The 18,800-nt window shown below is 47.6% G+C and overlaps 2 protein-coding genes across 5 annotated transcripts in view; one reads left to right on the top strand and one right to left on the bottom strand.

The window, feature by feature from the left end:
• MTOR (mechanistic target of rapamycin kinase) overlaps nucleotides 1-18,800 on the bottom strand; it is a 2,476,747-nt gene that overhangs the window by 1,777,250 nt on the left and 680,697 nt on the right. The gene's annotated exons all lie outside the window — the stretch shown is intronic.
• ANGPTL7 (angiopoietin like 7) overlaps nucleotides 1-18,800 on the top strand; it is a 77,794-nt gene that overhangs the window by 43,684 nt on the left and 15,310 nt on the right. The window contains exons 3-4 of the mRNA XM_069609932.1: nucleotides 16,471-16,665; nucleotides 17,407-17,605. Coding sequence (XP_069466033.1) covers nucleotides 16,471-16,665; nucleotides 17,407-17,605 — 394 coding nt within the window. The remainder of the gene's footprint in view (nucleotides 1-16,470; nucleotides 16,666-17,406; nucleotides 17,606-18,800) is intronic.

The following is an 18,800-nucleotide window of genomic DNA, read 5'->3' as shown; positions in this document are numbered from 1 at the left end:
GAGGTAAGTAGTCAGAGTAGCAAACCAATTCTTTAACCAAGATTCATATAAGCAACACAGATACTGTTAAGCACTTTTAGTCAGCCTATACTTTATAAATTCAAGCCTTATCTGGGGATGAGAGTCTCAAAGTCAGTTCGGACACTGGGTTACCAGGGCCCATGGGCGGGAGAACAAAGAAAGACAGAAGCTGTCAAAGTTGTCAAAATCGCACAAATCTTTAATCCTGCAAGGAAGTAATATGTTTAGTTAAAAGATGGCTCAGGGAAGTCAGGTAGACCCACTGAAGGATTGTTATCTAAAGGCTCACTGCTCTTAGGCCTGGGAGAACACAGTTGAGGTAGCCACCCCAATGCGTCTCAGAAAGCTGAGCAGGAGTCTGATTCAACACAGCAAGGACCCAGGCAAGTACCTAGGAGATGTACAGTACCTTTTCATGAAGAAAGAAGACAATGTCACTGGTGGGACCCCAAATGAGGCGACAGCAGCTCCTGTTCGGATTCTTTGCCTGGAGGCTTAATAAGGTACTTTTGGCGGGAGCAGACGGTCGGCTTCTTTGGATGTGACGCCCAGCAGATGATCTTCATGATACTGGCTCATTGGGACTCGACCCAGGCTTTGGTTCAGCGACTGTTGTCACACGGCAGGCTTCTCTCTGCCTCTTGGTCCTAGACTTAGAAGGGGAGATCTATCAGAGTAGAAAAGAGTCCCATTAAGTCCAGCAGGATGCCTACAGAGTTCCAGCCGAAACCACGCTTCACGACATGATGCACAGCAAATTGGTACAGGTCCCAGGGTATTGGGAAAATGCAGCCAAGGATGGTCACAGCTCTTTAAGGGACGGCTCAAAATTCAGGTGGTCTCGAGACTGGTTAGGGCCACCAGTCCTGGAGGTTCGAGCAGTAGCGGTCACTCAGCAGTCCCTGGTGGTCGCTGGAGGTAGCTGCAGACCACCTTCTTCATATTCTTCATTGCATGGGTCACCTCTCGCGTTCTGCTCTAGGGCCCTCGCCTTCATGCAGGAACCCAGCCAATCAGCAGTCATGCCACATTCAAACTTAAGTGGTGTCTGTCCCAAAGGGACAGCCAGCCTCCCAGTCAAAACTGAATTCAAGAAGACACACTGGAGGAAAAAGACCTGCAGGAGTTTTGGTGCACTTCTCGCTTCCTGACACGCTGGTGCCCTCAGGCGGGCTTCCCCAGGGTGCCCGACAAAGACGAAAGAGGAAGCAGGATCTGCCCACCTAGGACGGCACAAAAAAAGGTTCAAGAAAGAGCAAGTCATCAAGAGTTTGCGAAAAAAGAAGTCAGGCACCATTCTTAGTGGAATGGTGGCCCATGTGCCGTATACCGCAGCTACGACAGCACCCTGTGTGTATGTTTCACTAATAATCGGTAGAAAATATCTACAGACCCTCAGATGAACGTGTCACTAACTAGAAAGTTACAAGTGAAGTGAAAAAAGTGATACATTGTGTCCCCTCAGCACTCCACATAAAGGTTAAGTGGTATAGAAAGCACCCCCCTATCCTTGGAAACAGTAGTTACCAGAAGGAAAATAAAAAAGCAGCTCAAAGAGCTCCCAGCAACACTGCACAGAAAGTGCTGTGTGCTGCAATAACACATTGCAGATTCCTTAAAAGGTGGAGGAAACATTACTTCTAAAAGATACTACCAAAAGGGGAAAAAAAAATAAAAAATAAATAAAGGTTCCCAGAGGTGTTCGGCAGAAACCTGTGCAGTTCCCTTAGGGACCACTGCAAAAGGCTTAAGACTACAGGTGTTAGCAGTAAACCCAATTGGTAGCAGTCTGTACCAGCCAGATTTACCTGGTAGCTGTGGCTGAGCAGTCAGACTTCTCTCAAGAAGAGTTAGGCAGTATATAGAGTATACACAATAGGGCCAAAAATACAGTAGCACAAGCAAACACTGACCAGAGCTTTGGTATAAAAGAATATAATTATTTATTTAAAAACACACTTGTAAAAATACACTGGCACTAATATGTCAGGCAAGTTCAAACACAGTCACTAGAAATATATACACCTCCCTAATTAATTCTTTGACAAGTCTAGGTTAGTACACCACTTATTTAGCAAAACAGAGGTGAGCGCGTTACCATAGATGGCACTCCAATAATTATTTAAACAGGGAGAGAAAAGGCAGAAATAGGAAAACACACGATACCAACACTTTTAAAGAACCACAGCAAGTCAAGAAAGGCAGGGTCTAATGTAGAGCAAAAAGTTTATAGGCCAAGCCCACTCTTGGAGAGCGCAAGGCGGAATGTGCCCAAGATCACACAGTGGAAATGCACTAAACGTTTTTGCAGGAAAGTCAAAAAGAGGTCGGATCAAGATAGAAAGGTAATGTTAACAGGTCCGAGGTCACCCCAGGATAGAGAGTCAAGGATTTACGAGACACCTTGGACGGTCTGTTGCAAGGGAGACCAGGCGGGACACAATACCTGAAATGGTGGGAAGGCTCCAGGGGGGGCAATTGTTCCTGGCAGCGGGTGCAAGTCGGTGCTTCATCCAGGGGAAGAGAAGGTCTCGACGTGGAGGAAAGCTAGAGGTCGTTGCACTGCCAGGGAAGAAACCAGCCGCAGAGTTTCCCGGTTAAAAGGTACTACCCTTTTATTCGCGGTAGTGGTGAAGCGTGGCTATCCGGCCGCCGGGGTGCTTGGCACAGGCGATTCGACCACGAGACGATCCAGGAAGGCAAAAAAGGCAAACTGGTTGGTCCCACCAGCTCAAAGGGAAGAAGACTCTCCTGGAAGAAGATCTTCTCTGTTGTCGGGAAAGTGGTGAGTTTCGTACAGCAGGGCTCCACCGTTGGTGTCTTTGTAGATGGCTCAGCTTCTCCCCTCTTCGGATTCTTTAGGTCCTGTGGCGACTTCTGAAGTTCCAGTCCCCAAAGCCCTGCTTTTATGCAGCAAAACCCCCATTCACCAGCCTAGCTGTCAATCAAACATGCTAAGTGGTGAGCCGGGCGGCTCCCCACTGGGCCAATCACACAAGAGTGCGACTTGAGTTGCCAAGGCAATTCAGTCCAGGGTGCCTATTCCCCCCTCCCACACATCCTGTAGACCCAGACAGAGTGGCACCACTTTTGGAGGCTTCTGTGCAGAAGCCCGCCAAAAGTGGAACAAAGGGCTCGACTTGGGTTGTAGTTATAGAGGCGAACACAAACGCCATTTTAAAACCGAGTCCTGGCAAAAAGACCTAACCGGGGAATAAATAACCCGGCGGTATCTTTAACATTGCACCAAAAAAGTGGTGTGTTTAAAATGAATGGGAAAATCCCATAGGAAATATTCCGGTGGAATATTTCGCGTGGTAACCACTGCCATCAGCCAGAAACTCGACAAGGGGGGACTGGACAGTGCCCCCTTGAAAAACAGACCCAGGGGCAATCGAATTACCCCTACCAGTACTTCCACAATATGGTGGTTTGTACTGGTTCTGTTCCCAATTTAAGACTAATAAAGTCAATGGTGACTTTACATGCCCTGGGAGACAGTAGTCCGTCCCAGGGTATGGAGTCTATGTTTGGGGGCCACTATGACACCCCTGTGTTACTGCACTGATGGTGCTGTGTAACACACTTACCAAAACACATGAAGCCCTATGGAGTAAAAGACCCATAGCCCATAAAAAACATTACAAAGTCAAAGGATATTCTCAAATCATGCCTAAGAGTGGGAGAAAAGAACAAGTTACTTCTTACCTTGTAACGTTCTTTCGACGGGATGTTCCTCCGACGTATTCCTCATCTTAGATATCTCCTTCCAGCTCTGCTGGCCTCGGAAAATTTTTTCTCTCTAGAGGGCGCTGCTCGTCGACGTCCTCCGAGTCGATGTCCCTCGACAGCCGCCGTATCGACGTTGACGTCATCCTGCCTATAAAGGTCGCGCGCAGCGTCCGTTGCTCAGTTCCGTTTTGTAGCCCACAATAATACTTTCTGGACTAAACTAATCACCCTGAAGGAGCGTAAGCTGCAACAACAAGGGAAGTAGAACTGCGGGGATGGATGGGAGGGTCGATGAGGAATACGTCGGAGGAACATCCCGTTGAAAGAACGTTACAAGGTAAGAAGTAACTTGTTCTTCGAAGGGATTGTGTCCTCCGACGTATTCCTCATCTTAGATAGGCTCCCATAGCAGTATTCTATTATCGGAGGAGGGAGTACTGACTTCCCGCTGTCTTCTATTGATGAATAAAATGCAATACAGCCCTTCCAAACCTAGTCTCTTGACTGGAGGAGGAATCCAAATTGTAAAAACGTGTAAAGGTATGGATAGACGACCATGTAGCGGCCGCACATATGTCTTTTACCGGCACTCCTCTTTTGAGGGCCGATGAAGCTGCAATACCTCTGGTCGAATGAGCCCTATGGTTTTGAGGGGGCTCTTTCCCTGCCAGTTTATAACATTCCAGAATGGCTAGAATGATCCATCTGGAAATGGTCTGCTTAGTTATTGGTAACCCCAGCTTGTGACCTGCGTAACCTACAAACAGCTGGTCTGCCTGTCTTATCCTGGCTAGTCTACTGATGTAAAAACTTAAAGCCCTCCTAGGGTCTAGCCTGTGTAACCTCTCTTCCTCTTTCCCCGGGTGAGGAGGAGGATAGAAAGATGGTAGGGTAATATTCTGAGTGATATGGAATTCAGAAACCACCTTTGGGAGGAAATTAGGCTTCACTTGCAGGACAACTTTGTCTTTGTGAAATATTGTGTGAGGGGGTTTACAAGAAAGAGCTTGTAATTCGCTCACCCTTCTAGCAGATGTAAGTGCTATTAATAAAACAGTTTTAAGGGTAAGGAATCTTAAGGAACAAGAATGGAGAGGTTTGAAAGGTGTACCCATCAGGAAAGTTAGTACTAAGTTTAAATCCCATAGGGGAACTTGGAATGGTCTTGGGGGATAAACATTGGTTAACCCCTTTAGAAACTGTATTACCAAGGGTAATTTGAAATAGGATGGTTCTTCCGCAGTACGCTTAAAGATGGATAGCGCTGCGAGATAGCCCTTAATGGTGCCAACTTGAAGGCCTGAATTTGCCAAATATAGTAAGAAGGACAAAACCATTGGCGTACCACATGAAAAAGGGTCGATATTCTGTTCTCTACACCAGCTGCAAAATCTGTTCCAACGGCAGCGGTATAAAGACTTTGTTGCTGGCCTCCTTGCCGAAAGCAACACCTCCATAACATCATCAGGGAGGTCCCAATCCTTGTACCTCAGCCTTTCAGAAGCCAAGCGTGAAGGTTGAGGGTTTTGACGTCTGGATGGAGAACCTGACCTCCCTTCTGTGAGAGTAGGTTCTCTCTGAGTGGAAGTCGAATTGGAGGGCAGATGGACAAGTCTAGAAGGTCCGGGTACCACTTTCTCCTGGCCCAATCCGGGGCAATTAGGATCATGGTTCGCCGAAATCTTCTCAACCTCCTGATCATTTGAGGAATGACAGGGACCGGTGGGAACACGTACAGAAGCGGAAACTCCCAGTCCAATATGAACGCGTCTCCCAGAGCTCCCCTCGGGGGAAATTCCCTTGAGCAGAACAGGTCGCATTTCCTGTTTAGGCTGGTGGCGAACAGATCTACCTGGGGGGTTCCCCAAAAGGCGAAGATCTCTTGAAGGACTTCCTGAGCTAGCTCCCACTCGTGGGAGACTGTGTTCTGCCTGCTCAGAGCGTCCGCTGTCAAGTTCTTCTCTCCGGCTAGGTGAACTGCCGATAGAGAGATTCCTTCTTGGATTGCCCAAAACCAGAGCTGCATCGCCTCTCTGCACAGGGGTAGTGATCCTACGCCTCCTCTTTTGTTGAGGTAATGCATGGCCACCGTGTTGTCTGTCATTATCAGGACGTTCTTCCCTTGTACAGCTGGCAGGAACGCCTTCAGCGCAAGTCTGATGGCTCTCAGCTCTAACAGGTTGATGTGTAGTCTGGACTCCGATGGAGACCAACGACCGCTGATGGTTAAGTCGTTGGCGTGGGCTCCCCACCCCGTGAGTGAGGCTTCCGTGACTACTGTTATCTCCGGCCAGGGTTGCCAAAACTGTTCTCCTTTCAGAATGTTCTCCTGACAGGCCCACCACTGAAGGTCTCGAGCCACCCTGCCGGGAACCTGAAGAAGATCTGTCATTCTCCCTGAGAATTGTGACCACTGAGTCCTCAGTGCCCACTGGAGGGATCTCATTCTCAGGCGAGCCTCTGGCACTAGGAAAATGCAGGATGCCATGAGGCCTAGCAACCTCAAAAAGTCAAAGGCTGGGAGACGTTGGGCATGTTGGAACTTGGTAACCATCTGTAGAATATCTTGAGCCCTCACCTCTGGTGGCGAGGCTTTTCCCAGGTAAGTGTCCAGGATCGCTCCTATGAACTGGAGTCTCTGGGATGGTATCATTTTTGACTTCTTTAAATTGAGGGAGAAGCCCAGTCTGTGAAGGAAGTGGCACACATGATTTAGCTGGATCTGAGCTTGTTCCGGAGAAACAGCCCTGATCAACCAATCGTCCAGGTAGGGGGAGACGTGAATCCCTTCCCTCCTTAGACTTGCAGCCACTACCGACATTAACTTGGTGAAGACCCTCGGGCGGAGGTCAGCCCAAATGGCAGCACTCGAAATTGATAGTGAGAGTTGCCAATTGCGAATCTCAGGTATTTCCTGTGTTTGAGATGGATAGGCACATGGAAATAAGCGTCCTGAAGGTCCAGAGATACCAACCAGTCCTGGAACTGAAGGGCCTGGAGGATCTGAGAAAGAGTGACCATCTTGAATTTGTCTTTTCTGAGGAATTTGTTCAATTCTCGCAAGTCCAAGATGGGTCTCAGTCCTCCGTCTTTTTTTGGAATGTGAAAGTAAGGGGAGTACCAGCCTTTGTTCCTCTCCGCTACAGGTACCGGTTCTATGGCACCTTTCTCTAGCAGGTCCAAAATTTCCTGCAAGAGGAGCGGATCTGGAGCTTTCTGAGAGCTGATCCCCGGTGGATGACTCTGAGGTATACGTAGGAAAGGCAGGCAGTAACCTTGGGCAACTGTTTCCAATGCCCAAGCATCTGACGTGATAGCCTGCCATACCGCCAGATGTTGAGTCAACCTGCCTCCTACAGGTGTCCTGTGAGGGAAGTCCTCAGAGTGGTTTTGGGGCGGCTGATGCAGATGCCGATGGTAAAGAGGCACCTGCTGTTGCTGCGGCTTTTGAATATCTACCCCGTTCACCTCGGGTAGTTCTTCTTTGTCCCCTTTGAGCCGGTCGTCCTCTACCTCTTCCGAATGCGGAGTAGAAGCGAAAGGACTTGCCTCTCGCAGAGGTTCCTGTGGGACGAAAAGGAGTCTGATGGATTGCAGCTCCTAGGGATTTTGCTGCTGCTTTTGAAGTTTGCAGTTTCTCTAAACTGTCATCCGCCTTTTTCCCGAACAAAGAAGAGCCATCAAATGGCATGTTCAAGAGCCTGGCTTGCACATCTGGGGCAAAACCAGACTTTCTCAACCAAGCGAATCTCCTGGTTGATGTACTTGCCGCCATTGCTCTGCTGATACTGTCAGCAGAGTCAATGCCCGTCTGGAGGGATTCGCACATAGCGTCTTTACCGTCCTGTATAATATTCAGGAACGCATCCCTTTCTTCTCCCTCCGGGATGCAGTCAGCCGCTGTAGAAGCACACTCCCAAAGTGTATGGCTGAACCTAGCAAGGGTGCAAGTAGCATTAACAGATTTTAACGCCATGCTACATGCTGAAAAGACTTTCTTTGCCATAGCATCATATTTTTTATCGTCCCTGTCCTGTGGGACGGTAGGATAAGCCGTCTTGACATCGGTAGAGGATGCTGCCTGTACCACCAGACTTTCTGGGGATGGGTGTTTAGACAAAAACTCTGGGTCTGTAGAAGATACCCTGTACTTTGTAGACAGTTTTTTATTTACTGCTGGTACTACATCTGGGGTTTCCCAGTTTGTCATGATCTTCCTCTGAAGAGCTTTATGAAAAGGCACCACAGGATCCTCCTGTGGGCCTTTGTCAAGAATATCCGTGAGGTCATCTTGTTGGAAAGATTGTGAAGGTGCAGACCACCCCATGAACTCTTTGATTCTGGCCATTAAGGCTCTATAGGGGGTTTCAGCATGCTCCCCCGGGTCTGGCCTAGCAAACTCCACCTCAGGGGAAGTGTCTAACCCACTTGCCTCATGTAAGGAATCATGAAGATCCTTTAACCTGCGTTCTTCAGAGGAAAATTCCTTTCTAATTGGGGTTACAGGTCCCTGCAACTCAAATGTGTCTTCCTGTTCAGACAATTCACCCTCTTCCAAAATTGAGGACATAGTTCTCAATTGTTCTGAACTCATAAAAGGAGTAAATCCCATTTCCAAGGCAGAGGGTGCCGAACTTGTCATTATCGGTCTCGAAAACGTCGATGTCGTCGACGCCGACGCCGAAGGCTTTGAGCGTGGCGTCGAAAACAAAGGCGGAGGCCTCGATGACCTCGACAGAATTGGAATTCTGCTTGACAATCTCGACGCCATCGACGTCGAGGACCTGGGGATAGTCACTGGGTGTGTCGTAACCGTGACTTTTCTTGGCGTCGACGCCGGTGTCGAAGCTGGCGTCGAGTCGACAGACCCGTGTGTCGAAGGTCCCTTCGACAACGGCGGCGAAGACATCGACCTCGGCGTCGACGGAACCCTCGTCGACGGCGTCGACGGAACCTTCGAGGAAGGTTTGGAGGTCATAGTCCTACTCGAGGGTTCGAGACGCGCTCGAGAGGTTACCTTCGCCGGGTACTGCGACTCGCGGCGTTTTTGACCTTCGGGTCTTTCGACCAGAGCATCGCTCTCGGCAGTCTTCGAGGGGGTCGAGGCCGCTTTCTCGAAGACGCTCATCATATTTTTGCGGAATTCCTCCCATTCAGCCCGGGAACTATGTTTCGTGGGGCAAGGGATTCTTTTTGGCGAAACAGAGGAAGAGGAAGACGGAGAAGGGGATCTTCGACGTCTCCTCTTCGAGTGCTTCGATCTCGAGGAGTGATGAGACCCACACCGAGACCTGGAGCGCGAATGGTGACGAGGAGACGAGTGTCTCGACTTCGTCGACGAAGAAGAAGCTTTAAAAGTCTTACCTTTCTCCAGCTTCCCCCTACGCTCCTTCAAGGCCTTAGCTGTCATGGACATACAGTCCTCGCATTCCGAACAATGGTGTTCAGCTCCCAAACACCACAGACAAACTCTGTGAGGGTCAGTCAACGACATCTTTTTCCCACAATCTCAGCATTTTTTGAAGCCGGATCGAGGAGTTGTCGGTTCCGACGAGGAAGCCATCGAGTACGGATCGAATGACTCGAGGTAAATAGGATTAATCTGACTAAGAACTGAGCAACGGTATTCCGAGGCACTGAGTAAGCGCGGAAAAACGGAACTGAGCAACGGACGCTGCGCGCGTGCTTTATAGGCAGGATGACGTCGACGTCGATACGGCGGCTGTCGAGGGACATGGACTCGGAGGACGTCGACGCGCAGCGCCCTCTAGAGAGAAAAAATTTTCCGAGGCCAGCAGAGCTGGAAGGAGATATCTAAGATGAGGAATACGTCGGAGGACACAATCCCTTCGAAAGAGTCTTACTCTTAGCAGGAGAAAAAATTAAACCCCAAAAATCCAGCAAAGCTGCTGGGGGACTCACTAGGTTTGGGAAATTAGCCTATACAGAGAATTCTCCCCAACAAGAGGTACAGTAAAAGACTGAGTTATTGGGGAAAAAGTTTCCCACTCACTGAGGAAAACTGATCAAAAATCCAAGAGTCCAGCAAAAAGTGCAGAGGGACCCACAAGTCTGGAACATGCATGGCCACAACCTGCTCTGAACACCTTAAGGAGACAGCATTTCTGTTACACCACAAATATGCCTGTAGTGTAGTACTGCCCAAACAGGGAGGAGGGAATGCAGGATGCCAGAGTAGTTTATATTTTTTGTACACTACTATCATCAGTTATTGGTGTACAGCATAGAAGACCATGAATGCAATACATTAACATCAGTGCCAGAGAAAATAGATGAGCTGCACTGTCTGGAGGCAAACGTTCTTCAAGTCTGTCCATTCTTCTTAACTCCCAAGTCTGGTTCCCGAGCCCCAGGTACTCAGTCTTTTTCCGGCATACCACCCATGCTCCTCATTCTGCGTGCCCATATACTCCAAGGTATTCCCACAGTGTGAATGGTTTCCCAAATTCCTCCCACTGTTTGTCAAGGGTGCCTCAGGCTCCTTGCGCTGTTTGAATACCACAAACACTTCACACTGCCTGTTTGTGTGCCCTGAATGAATGCCAAAGCCATCCTATTGGCGCAGCCCAGCATTGGAAGGGGAAGCCTCCTCCTTCCGCCAGGTAGTAACGAGCAGTACTAGCCACCAAATTCTACTCTAAAAATGTACAAACTTAAATCATTGAGCCATATTTTGTCAATTATTTAATATGTTTTGTGACATACTGTGGCCATTCATTAGCAATCTAGCAATCTCTATTGCAGGCTTGAGTTTGGGATGATTTTGTGTTTTCACCCATGATAGTGGCTAGGGATAGCTGGCTGCAATAGATTGGGTATACCGGTAGCTAGGACTGGACTTTAGACCAAAGGTTCTCCCCAATAATATGTTTTAGAGCTACCAAAATCATTTGCATTATGCATTATGTTCTGAAGAGAATAGGGGGTGTAGAGTTTAGGTATATTAGTAACAAACGTTCCCCCTTTCCTGGCTGTATGTTGTCCTTGTGTGATGCACAATATAGCCATCATGCATAAGTGTGGGAGATATGTCATGCAATCCACCTATGCTGAAGGGCTTTGTAGGTGCAATGCAGAGATCAGAACTTGCTTTCCCATTGGCAGATTCCAATCCACTTCAGACACTGTCCACTATTTTACAATGATGCCAAGATTTAAAGCCCCATACTTGTAATTCCTTCTCTTTAAATTTCTAAGAAGGGTGACAGTGAAGACTCCCACTGAATAAAACAGGAAACAGTGTCCATTTCTGTTGTAAAGAGGGGATTCCCTCTTTAACAGGATCTCACATACAGCACAGAGCAATTACCAGCCTGAGTGATCCTGGTCCACAGCCACACCATAAACACATGGAACTCCTATGGATGGCTTTCTGGGCTCAGTCACACCACTGGCCATTCCCCTTTAGAGAAGGCTAATTCACACAGAGTTTGCCTTGTCTTCAGGATACCTTATGATGGGTGGAGAATCAGTCCTCTCCATTTCCAATTCCTTCCAAGAGATTTCCCTCAATAGAAGGCACATTTAAGAGCTAGGACCTGCATCAGGAAGACTATCGGGGACACAGTGCTTGTGTTCCATTTGTACGACCATCCTCCTGGACATCCTTTGGCTCTGCAACAGGGAACTTCTTTGACCCCACTATCTGCTGCAGGTACCTGGATCTTCTAACCAAGTTTCAATGGGAAGTGGACTTGTGCTGGAGAGAGGGCAGTGCACCTTTTGGAGCACTCTTCAATAAGGAAGGCACCACCTGTTCAGTAAATGCAGCTCCTATTTGGATGATCTAATGAGACGACACAATCCTCCACCTCTGCATCTTGTATAACCTTGTCCTCTCCAAGCTACGGTTGACCTTCAGGAAAAAAAACAAAGTGACAGGCCATCGAGAACATCTTTAAGAACAAGTGCCCAGTTGTGCGTTGCAAGTCCACAATGCAGGTGCTATTAAGATGCTGACCCTGCAGTGCTTCCTTGTAAGAAAGACTCGCTGAAGACTGGTCCAATTCATCCTGTTAAGACCATACACAAGACACTGGTTTCCAATGTCCTTCTGGTCATCCAAGTAATCCCCAGTATACCACAGTCAATGGACCGCAGAGGTTGTCATGTTATTTAAGGAGTCAGGAAATGCATCAGTTGCAACCCCAGTCTGAGGGCTGGTTTTGGCTTTGACCCTCCTGCATCCCCCGTATCTTCACAGTCCCACTGATATCATCCCAATTATCTCCTATTTGTTAGTGAACAACTTACATTTAAGTGACCTGCCTGATGCTGAATTATTGCCATTTGTGTTGTTTGGCAGGGTCAGGGATCAGACCATGTGAAATGGGGATGGGGACCCCTCTTAACCTGAAGCAGGACACCCACCAGAGTCAGTCCTGCCCAAGCGGTGTGGCTTGAGGGAGCTGGGAGGGCACCAGTCTCTGCCTATAGGGGCCAGTTTACAATTGCAGAGTGCCACTTTTGATCACCACCTACCTCCCGTACTGGCCATTGTTTTCTCTCTTGGCTCCCAGGACCACTGAGACATATGCGGTACAGAATGGAGCGGACAGCCCCAGCAATGAGAGAGCCGTCAGTGAAGACCAAGCCAGCAGACCGTTACTCACTGCGGACTGCCAATTCAGACCCGCATCCAATGCAGAATAGAAACTCTGAAATAGACTTAGATTGTAGCGGGCAGCATTGCGTGTTACCGGAGGACTCACTTTCAAACTTAAAACATGTCTTAAAGAGGGTGTAGAGGAGCAGTTACATGCCTCTGCAGAAAATCCTGCCCCCCTACATCTTATATGTTGTAAGCCTGAGATCGTGCCATGCTTAACACCAGCAGTTGTGACCATACCACAGCGAATATTCAAAAGAAGGTACCCTCTGAGACAGCCCTATCAAATGTATCCCCGAAGAGATGATAATCTGAGGGAGGCACTCCCTGAAGGAATATGAAAAGGAGCAAAAAGAGGAGCTGGTGACGTCATGAAAGACGAGCGTGACGCCCTGAGAATACTGACTGAAGAGAATGCATGGATCTTACAGAAACTGATGACGAAGTAAAGAATCGAGTAAACTTTCATATTCGAAAAGAAGATTGCACGTGTGCAAAGCACTGCAGAAAACGTAAACCATTCAATCACTGTAAAGATGTTGTAACGCAAGTAGATTAAGTAATCTTAGAAGCTGGCTATATGTAGTGAATAGACTGCAGGAGAAGCCGCCATTGTATAGAAGTTGGACATCGGTGTCATGAATTTAGTAAGCCAGGATCCATGGAGAGAAAAGGCGAGAACTGTGTCGCAGCAAGAATAAGCTGAGATCGTGAAAGCGCATGGAGAGTCTGTCTGGCCTGGTATCAAAACTGAAGCAGCCAAGGTCGGTTATCTATTTTTGAAGGCAGTGAACGTGCACAGATAAATCATCCCTTGTTAAGGTGCAAAGAAAGAACACCAAGAGTGGCAAGTTGTATTTATTTAAGACATTTAAATGCTGCAGAAAGGACCACATTGTGGTCTTCTGTCACGTGAGCCAAGGATGGAAACAGAGTTGAGCGTGGAGTCCTAGAACAACGATAGTGAGTGCTCGCACTCCCATATATTCCCAGAGACAAGAATACTTTGCAAGGCCAAGTTCAAAGACAATCTTCATGGCAGAAGGCATGGGTGATGAGATGTTTGGCTAATTGGATGGGGAAGTAAAGTCAAGTCCACCACTGGGCACCTGGGTCTGAGCTTACGTGCTGCTAAGTGAACCGAATGTTCCAGACATGGCGTGAGCTTGCCAACCAATTAAAGAGGGGCATATAACTAAGGGCCCTATAGTTTGAAGACCAATGAGAACTTGTGTAATTAACAGTGTTGAAGATTACATGTTTTTTGAGGTAGGACTAAGTTGTCCACCTGACAGTGGGCAGCAAATCACAATCCCAGTTCCTATGCAATGTATACTTCGATGTTCCCCTTAAGCTTATCACTGTTTGCAATAGGCTTTCTATTACTTGCCACATAGTATGACATCACCTCTGATGTATTTTTTGCATATAAGGATGTTTTTTATGAGAAATGCACCGAGAGCTCGAGAGAACGTCCGTTGATGTTCATTGTAACTCTCTGTTTTAGATCTTTGTTAATAAAACAGCACCTTTGTCACCTTCCTGAGTTGGTTCCATTATTTGGTGTTGAGTTATTCTGCATCCCCATCCATATCATGCACATTACTAAAAAGAAAGAACCATAAGTTAAAGGGTTTTATGCTTTCCCATCTCTAACTTGGCGAATGGGGGAGAACAAGGTAACCAATGGCCCGGGGAACCAGCTGAGCTTGAGGGCCAAAGTTAGGAGGAGGAGAATAAAGGGACACTCAAGGACAAAGGGAGTTTGGGTTGTTCAGGTGAGGGCTAGGGACGAAAAAGGCAGACCGAGAGTTCAGGCAGAGGAAGGACGGTGCAGCTGAGAGTGGAAGATAATTTGAGAGAGTGTGTGCAAGCTAAGGTATTGGTTGGTGAGAGAAAGTGGTACTTGGGTGTGAGAGCATATGTATGGAGAGTAATTGAGAGTGTAGGAAAGTAACTAAAGCTGGGTGAGAAAATTGATTGAGCTAGTGAAAGGAGGATGACATTGGGGGAGGAGGGGTTGGGTGCAGAGTAGTGTAGTGGGAGTGGAGAGTAGCAGAGAGAAACAGGAGTGGCAAGAAGTAGAGTAGAGTATTGGGAGTGTAAAGTAGTAGAGGAGACGGTAGTAGAATAGTGGAGAGGGAAGTAGAGTAGCGTGAGTGGAGAGTAGTAGAGAGAAGTGGGAGAGGTGTGATTGGGAGAGAAGAACGGAGGGTAGACATAAGGAGTAGAGCAGAGAAACAGTACCCACAAAGGGACAAAAGAGAGGGGGGGAGGAGAACAGAAGGAAGGAAAGAGCATCAGAGTAATGATTAGAGAGAAAAAGATTGAGTGAGAACCTGGGTGTTTGGAAGGCACCAGTCCCAGATATAATTTTCCCAGTGGGACACAATGTTTGGATCCACCTAGAAAACTCCTGGATGGAGTAAGACAGATAAGCGGTTGCCTTTATGCCCTCACTACTAGCCAGCAATATATTAGACTGTTGGGGGTCACGGATCTGTAGTAATTGGGATTTAGGGAAGTCTAGGCTAGGGTGGAGGGATGCTAAGCACTTCACGCGCGGGTGCACAGTAACTGGTAAATGTGCTGCCATTCAACGAGGCGCTCTGCTCGGTGGGTCCAGAATAGTAGAAAAGGTAGTGCGAAAGAAACAGTCCTTTGCCCTCCCTGTAAAAGCAAACAGGTAGTGTCAGGACCAGCTTCTGAACACCACAGGTCCAGGTAGTCAGGCTGGACCGGAACCATTGTGGTGGGTAAAGGGGGCACAGGTAGAACCAGAAGATAAGGAGGGAAAGAGGCAGAAAACCAAGGAAAGCATAAGGCCTGGAAAGACCAAGAAAAAGCAGAAGACACGAAAGGAGGACAAAATATGAGATGGGAGAGAAATCACTCAGAAGCCAGAGCGAGAGAAACAGGAACAGGAGCCGGACCGGAAAGGCAGGAAGAAACAGGGACACGGTTACAGGAGTGTTGAGACACACTCACCTTTACGTTGTCTCTTGAGTTCATAGTTGGATGCCGTGACTGCAACGAGGCTTCCGGGTCTCGGCGTGTCACCATGGTAACCTGCAATGCCATCCTGACATTGGCCGTAACCATGCCAGTCAGTGGAGCGTAAAGCACACACAACGATGACGCCTCTCTGCAAGCCCCCATCAACCCCCCTAAAATCCGCCCCCCCCCCGGTCTGTCAGGCAGCTGCGGGACACCACAGAACGGTCTCCATTGAGGGTAGAGACGCCAGCTCCCTGAAAAGCGGTGAGTGCACAGAGCACGCGTAACAAGGGGGGGAAAGAGAGAGGGAGATCTTAGTCAGACCGCAATTAAAGATTTTAATAAAAGCCCTTGAAACATTCTTTAGAGAGTTGGTAAGTTATTGAGGCCATCTGTGAACAATGGTAAGAGCCTTTTCCACGGTCCGTTTAAAAAACATTTTTTTAAGAGAAGCCTGGACTGTGTAAACCTGCATTACCTCAAGAATCTACTGGTTACCCTGGTGCGTTCATTGTAACTCTGCCCAAGATAGAGCAGTGGAATCCATTCTACTCTCCTGCATCCAAAATAGAATGTCGTAAGCTGTCCTGTTCTTTCTTGCAGAAAGCAGTGGAAGTATCCTACTCATTGTCAGATACAAGAGTAAAAGGGCATATATCCTTCTATGCAGTGCCCGAAAGAGGTGAATAGGTCAACATACTTTGGTACAAAGAGAAGAGTTAGTAAAAACCAACCTTCCTTGCCCAAGAAAGATGTGGCAGCCTTCCTGCTTTTCTTCACGAAAGAGAGAGCAGTTGAAAGGCAGTCAACTGTCCCCTACTGAAGAGAGAGCTTTGGATGTTATTTACTGTTCTCACAAATGGGAGTGTGATGAAATACAAACTACCGTCCCTGCCCATGAGAGAAGTGAAAGCAATTCAACTACAGATTGCCCAAAAACATCCCAGATACCTCAGGGATGTAGGTATCTAGTGGCACCTTATGGAGGGAGTTGAAGCTCTTCTCAAATGATATCCAAACAAAAGTATGAACCACATCCTGTAATGAAGCTATATACCTACCTTGATATGGTTTCTTATTTTCTTACCCAGGTGTTCTGTGACATGGAGACTGATGGTGGCGGCTGGACTCTCATCCAGAGGCGAAAGATCGGTCTGACGTCTTTTCAAAGGGACTGGAAACAATACAAGGTTGGCTTTGGAAATATCAAAGGGGACTTCTGGTTAGGAAATGAAAATATACACCACCTCAGCCAGCGTCCCACCACGCTGCGGATAGAGCTGGAGGTAAGATAGCAGCGAAGAGAGGGAACATGTGGTTGATGATGATTGACAAGACTGTGTTTGGAGGATTCTTTGTGTGAGAGGTGACAATACTGTGTTGTGGTCAATGTGACTGAGGTATTATTACAGGGCAAGGCAGACAATGTGCAAACCATGACAATACTGTTTGACCTCCAGGCTGTGAGGGAAAGAAATATAGCAATACTGTGTGTGGAGGCTGTGACTGAGGGATGATCAAATTGTGTGTTGGTCAGACTGAGTGAGCTGTAGGGGAAATGCTCAGTGCTAAGCGTTGTAATCAAGGGAGCAGGGAATGCTTTCAGAAAGTATTGACAATACTGTGTTCAAAGCTGGCTGTGAAGGAGGAGTACAGTAGCCTGCTTGAGCAAGGCCTTGCGATACTGTGTGGGGTCTGTGGTGAGTAATGCGTGTAGGGACTAGCTATGACTGGGGAGTAAGCTTCCAGGCGGTGAGCAATTTAGGGTGTGAAAATACTGCGCATGAGGCAGGCTGTGAGTGGGATGTCTTAATTCAGATTAGGCTATGAATGAGTCGTGTGGGAGCAGCCTTAGGGAGATGCAAAAATATGTATTATGGAGCAGGCTGTGGGTGAGTGGTGAAGGAAGCAGGATACGGGTGAGGTAAGCTGGCTGTGTGTGCATTGTGCTGGATCAAGTACTTTTGAGAATACCCAGAAGCAAGCAAATAATCTTTCCCCCCATAATTTCCCTCCTTGCTGCACAGGACTGGGAGGGTCACATCCGCTATGCACAGTACAGTTATTTTAGCATCAGCAACGAGTACAACAGCTACCGACTCCTCCTTGGACACTATAATGGCACTTCGGGCCAGGACTCTCTGCGCTATCACAACAACACAGCCTTCAGTACTATGGACAAGGACAACGATAAATGCCTGGACCACTGTGCCCAACTCAGGAAAGGTGAGGAGGGGCATGGGCAGGAGGCAGTAGGGCTCAAAGTGATGACAAGTGCCTGGGTTTAAAAGCACTCTCACAGTTTGTACTTTTTGTTACCACCCTGAACCTAGGGAAATTGGAAATCCAAAAGCTATCCTGGGCTCACCTAGTGGTAGCTGTGGTCAAGCCAGGATAATTCTGTGGAGAGGTTTGGGGTATATAAAAACAAACATTAACAAAGAACTATTTTGAATGAAGAAATGTCTAGAACTATGGAAAGATGATTTGTCCCAGAAAAGATAAGAATAGGAACTGGTTCAGGGCACAATGTTCAGAAAGTCTTGAGGAGCAGAAGTACTCTACATGTTCCCCCATGGTTGGCATCCTCTGCGTACTAGTGCAGATTACTCGATGACCAAAAAGATGTCCATGCAGGGTTGCAGACTCAATTTTACCAGTCTGTCAGCTGAGCTTTGATTCCACAATTGTTATGTTATGTTATTGTGCATTTGTATAGCACCTGATCTTAAAGCGCTGTGGGCTGAACGCCCTCGAGGAACGTAGCCAAGGTCAGTGGAGAGAGTAGGGTAGTAAATAGTGCTTATGTGCACTCAGTATGTGTGCAGCCAGTGCGGTTTACGTGGTGTGTAGCTACATTCTAATGCTAGGTGTGGTGCTGTGATTGTGTGAGGTCAGTAGAATGTGTGCAGCAAGGCCACTGACCTTGGAGTCTGCATTAAGGAGGTGGTGGAGTTTGTGTGTGAGATTATGTGTTCATCTAGGCCTATTTTCTTCGTGGGGTATCTCTGTGTTCTAAAGACTGTTGAGGTATTCATGGAGGTGGGTAGGTATGTGTGCAGCTATGCCGAAATTGATCGAGGGGTATAGCTGCATTCTGATGTTTGTTGGTGTAGAGGAGAGAGTGAGCATATTGGTATATGTGAGTGTGCGGATTGGTGGAAGAACCCTATTTCAGATTACCTTCCAGTTTTCACTGAGCTGACAGTATCTATTCTAGAGGTTTGGAGCATTGGTTCGCCTAGAGAGATTCTCAGTTAGCGCAGTGTGTTCTCATTACGGGGCTGGAGTTTGTTTTTCCCTGCTTGGCAGTGTCGTCTGTGTTGAGTTGCCCTATTCCTAATCTTTATTGGGTTACGAAAATTGCAGGTCCCTGTGTCTGCCTTTGTTTATTGGAAGATACCTTCTCATTGTACAGTTA

This window comes from Ambystoma mexicanum, chromosome 8 (genome assembly GCF_040938575.1).
Source record: "Ambystoma mexicanum isolate Mex_15411 chromosome 8, UKY_AmexF1_1, whole genome shotgun sequence".
Taxonomy (NCBI): Eukaryota; Metazoa; Chordata; class Amphibia; order Caudata; family Ambystomatidae; genus Ambystoma; species Ambystoma mexicanum.
The sequence above is the reverse complement of the archived record's forward strand: the minus strand, read 5'-3'. Positions and strand labels throughout refer to the sequence as shown.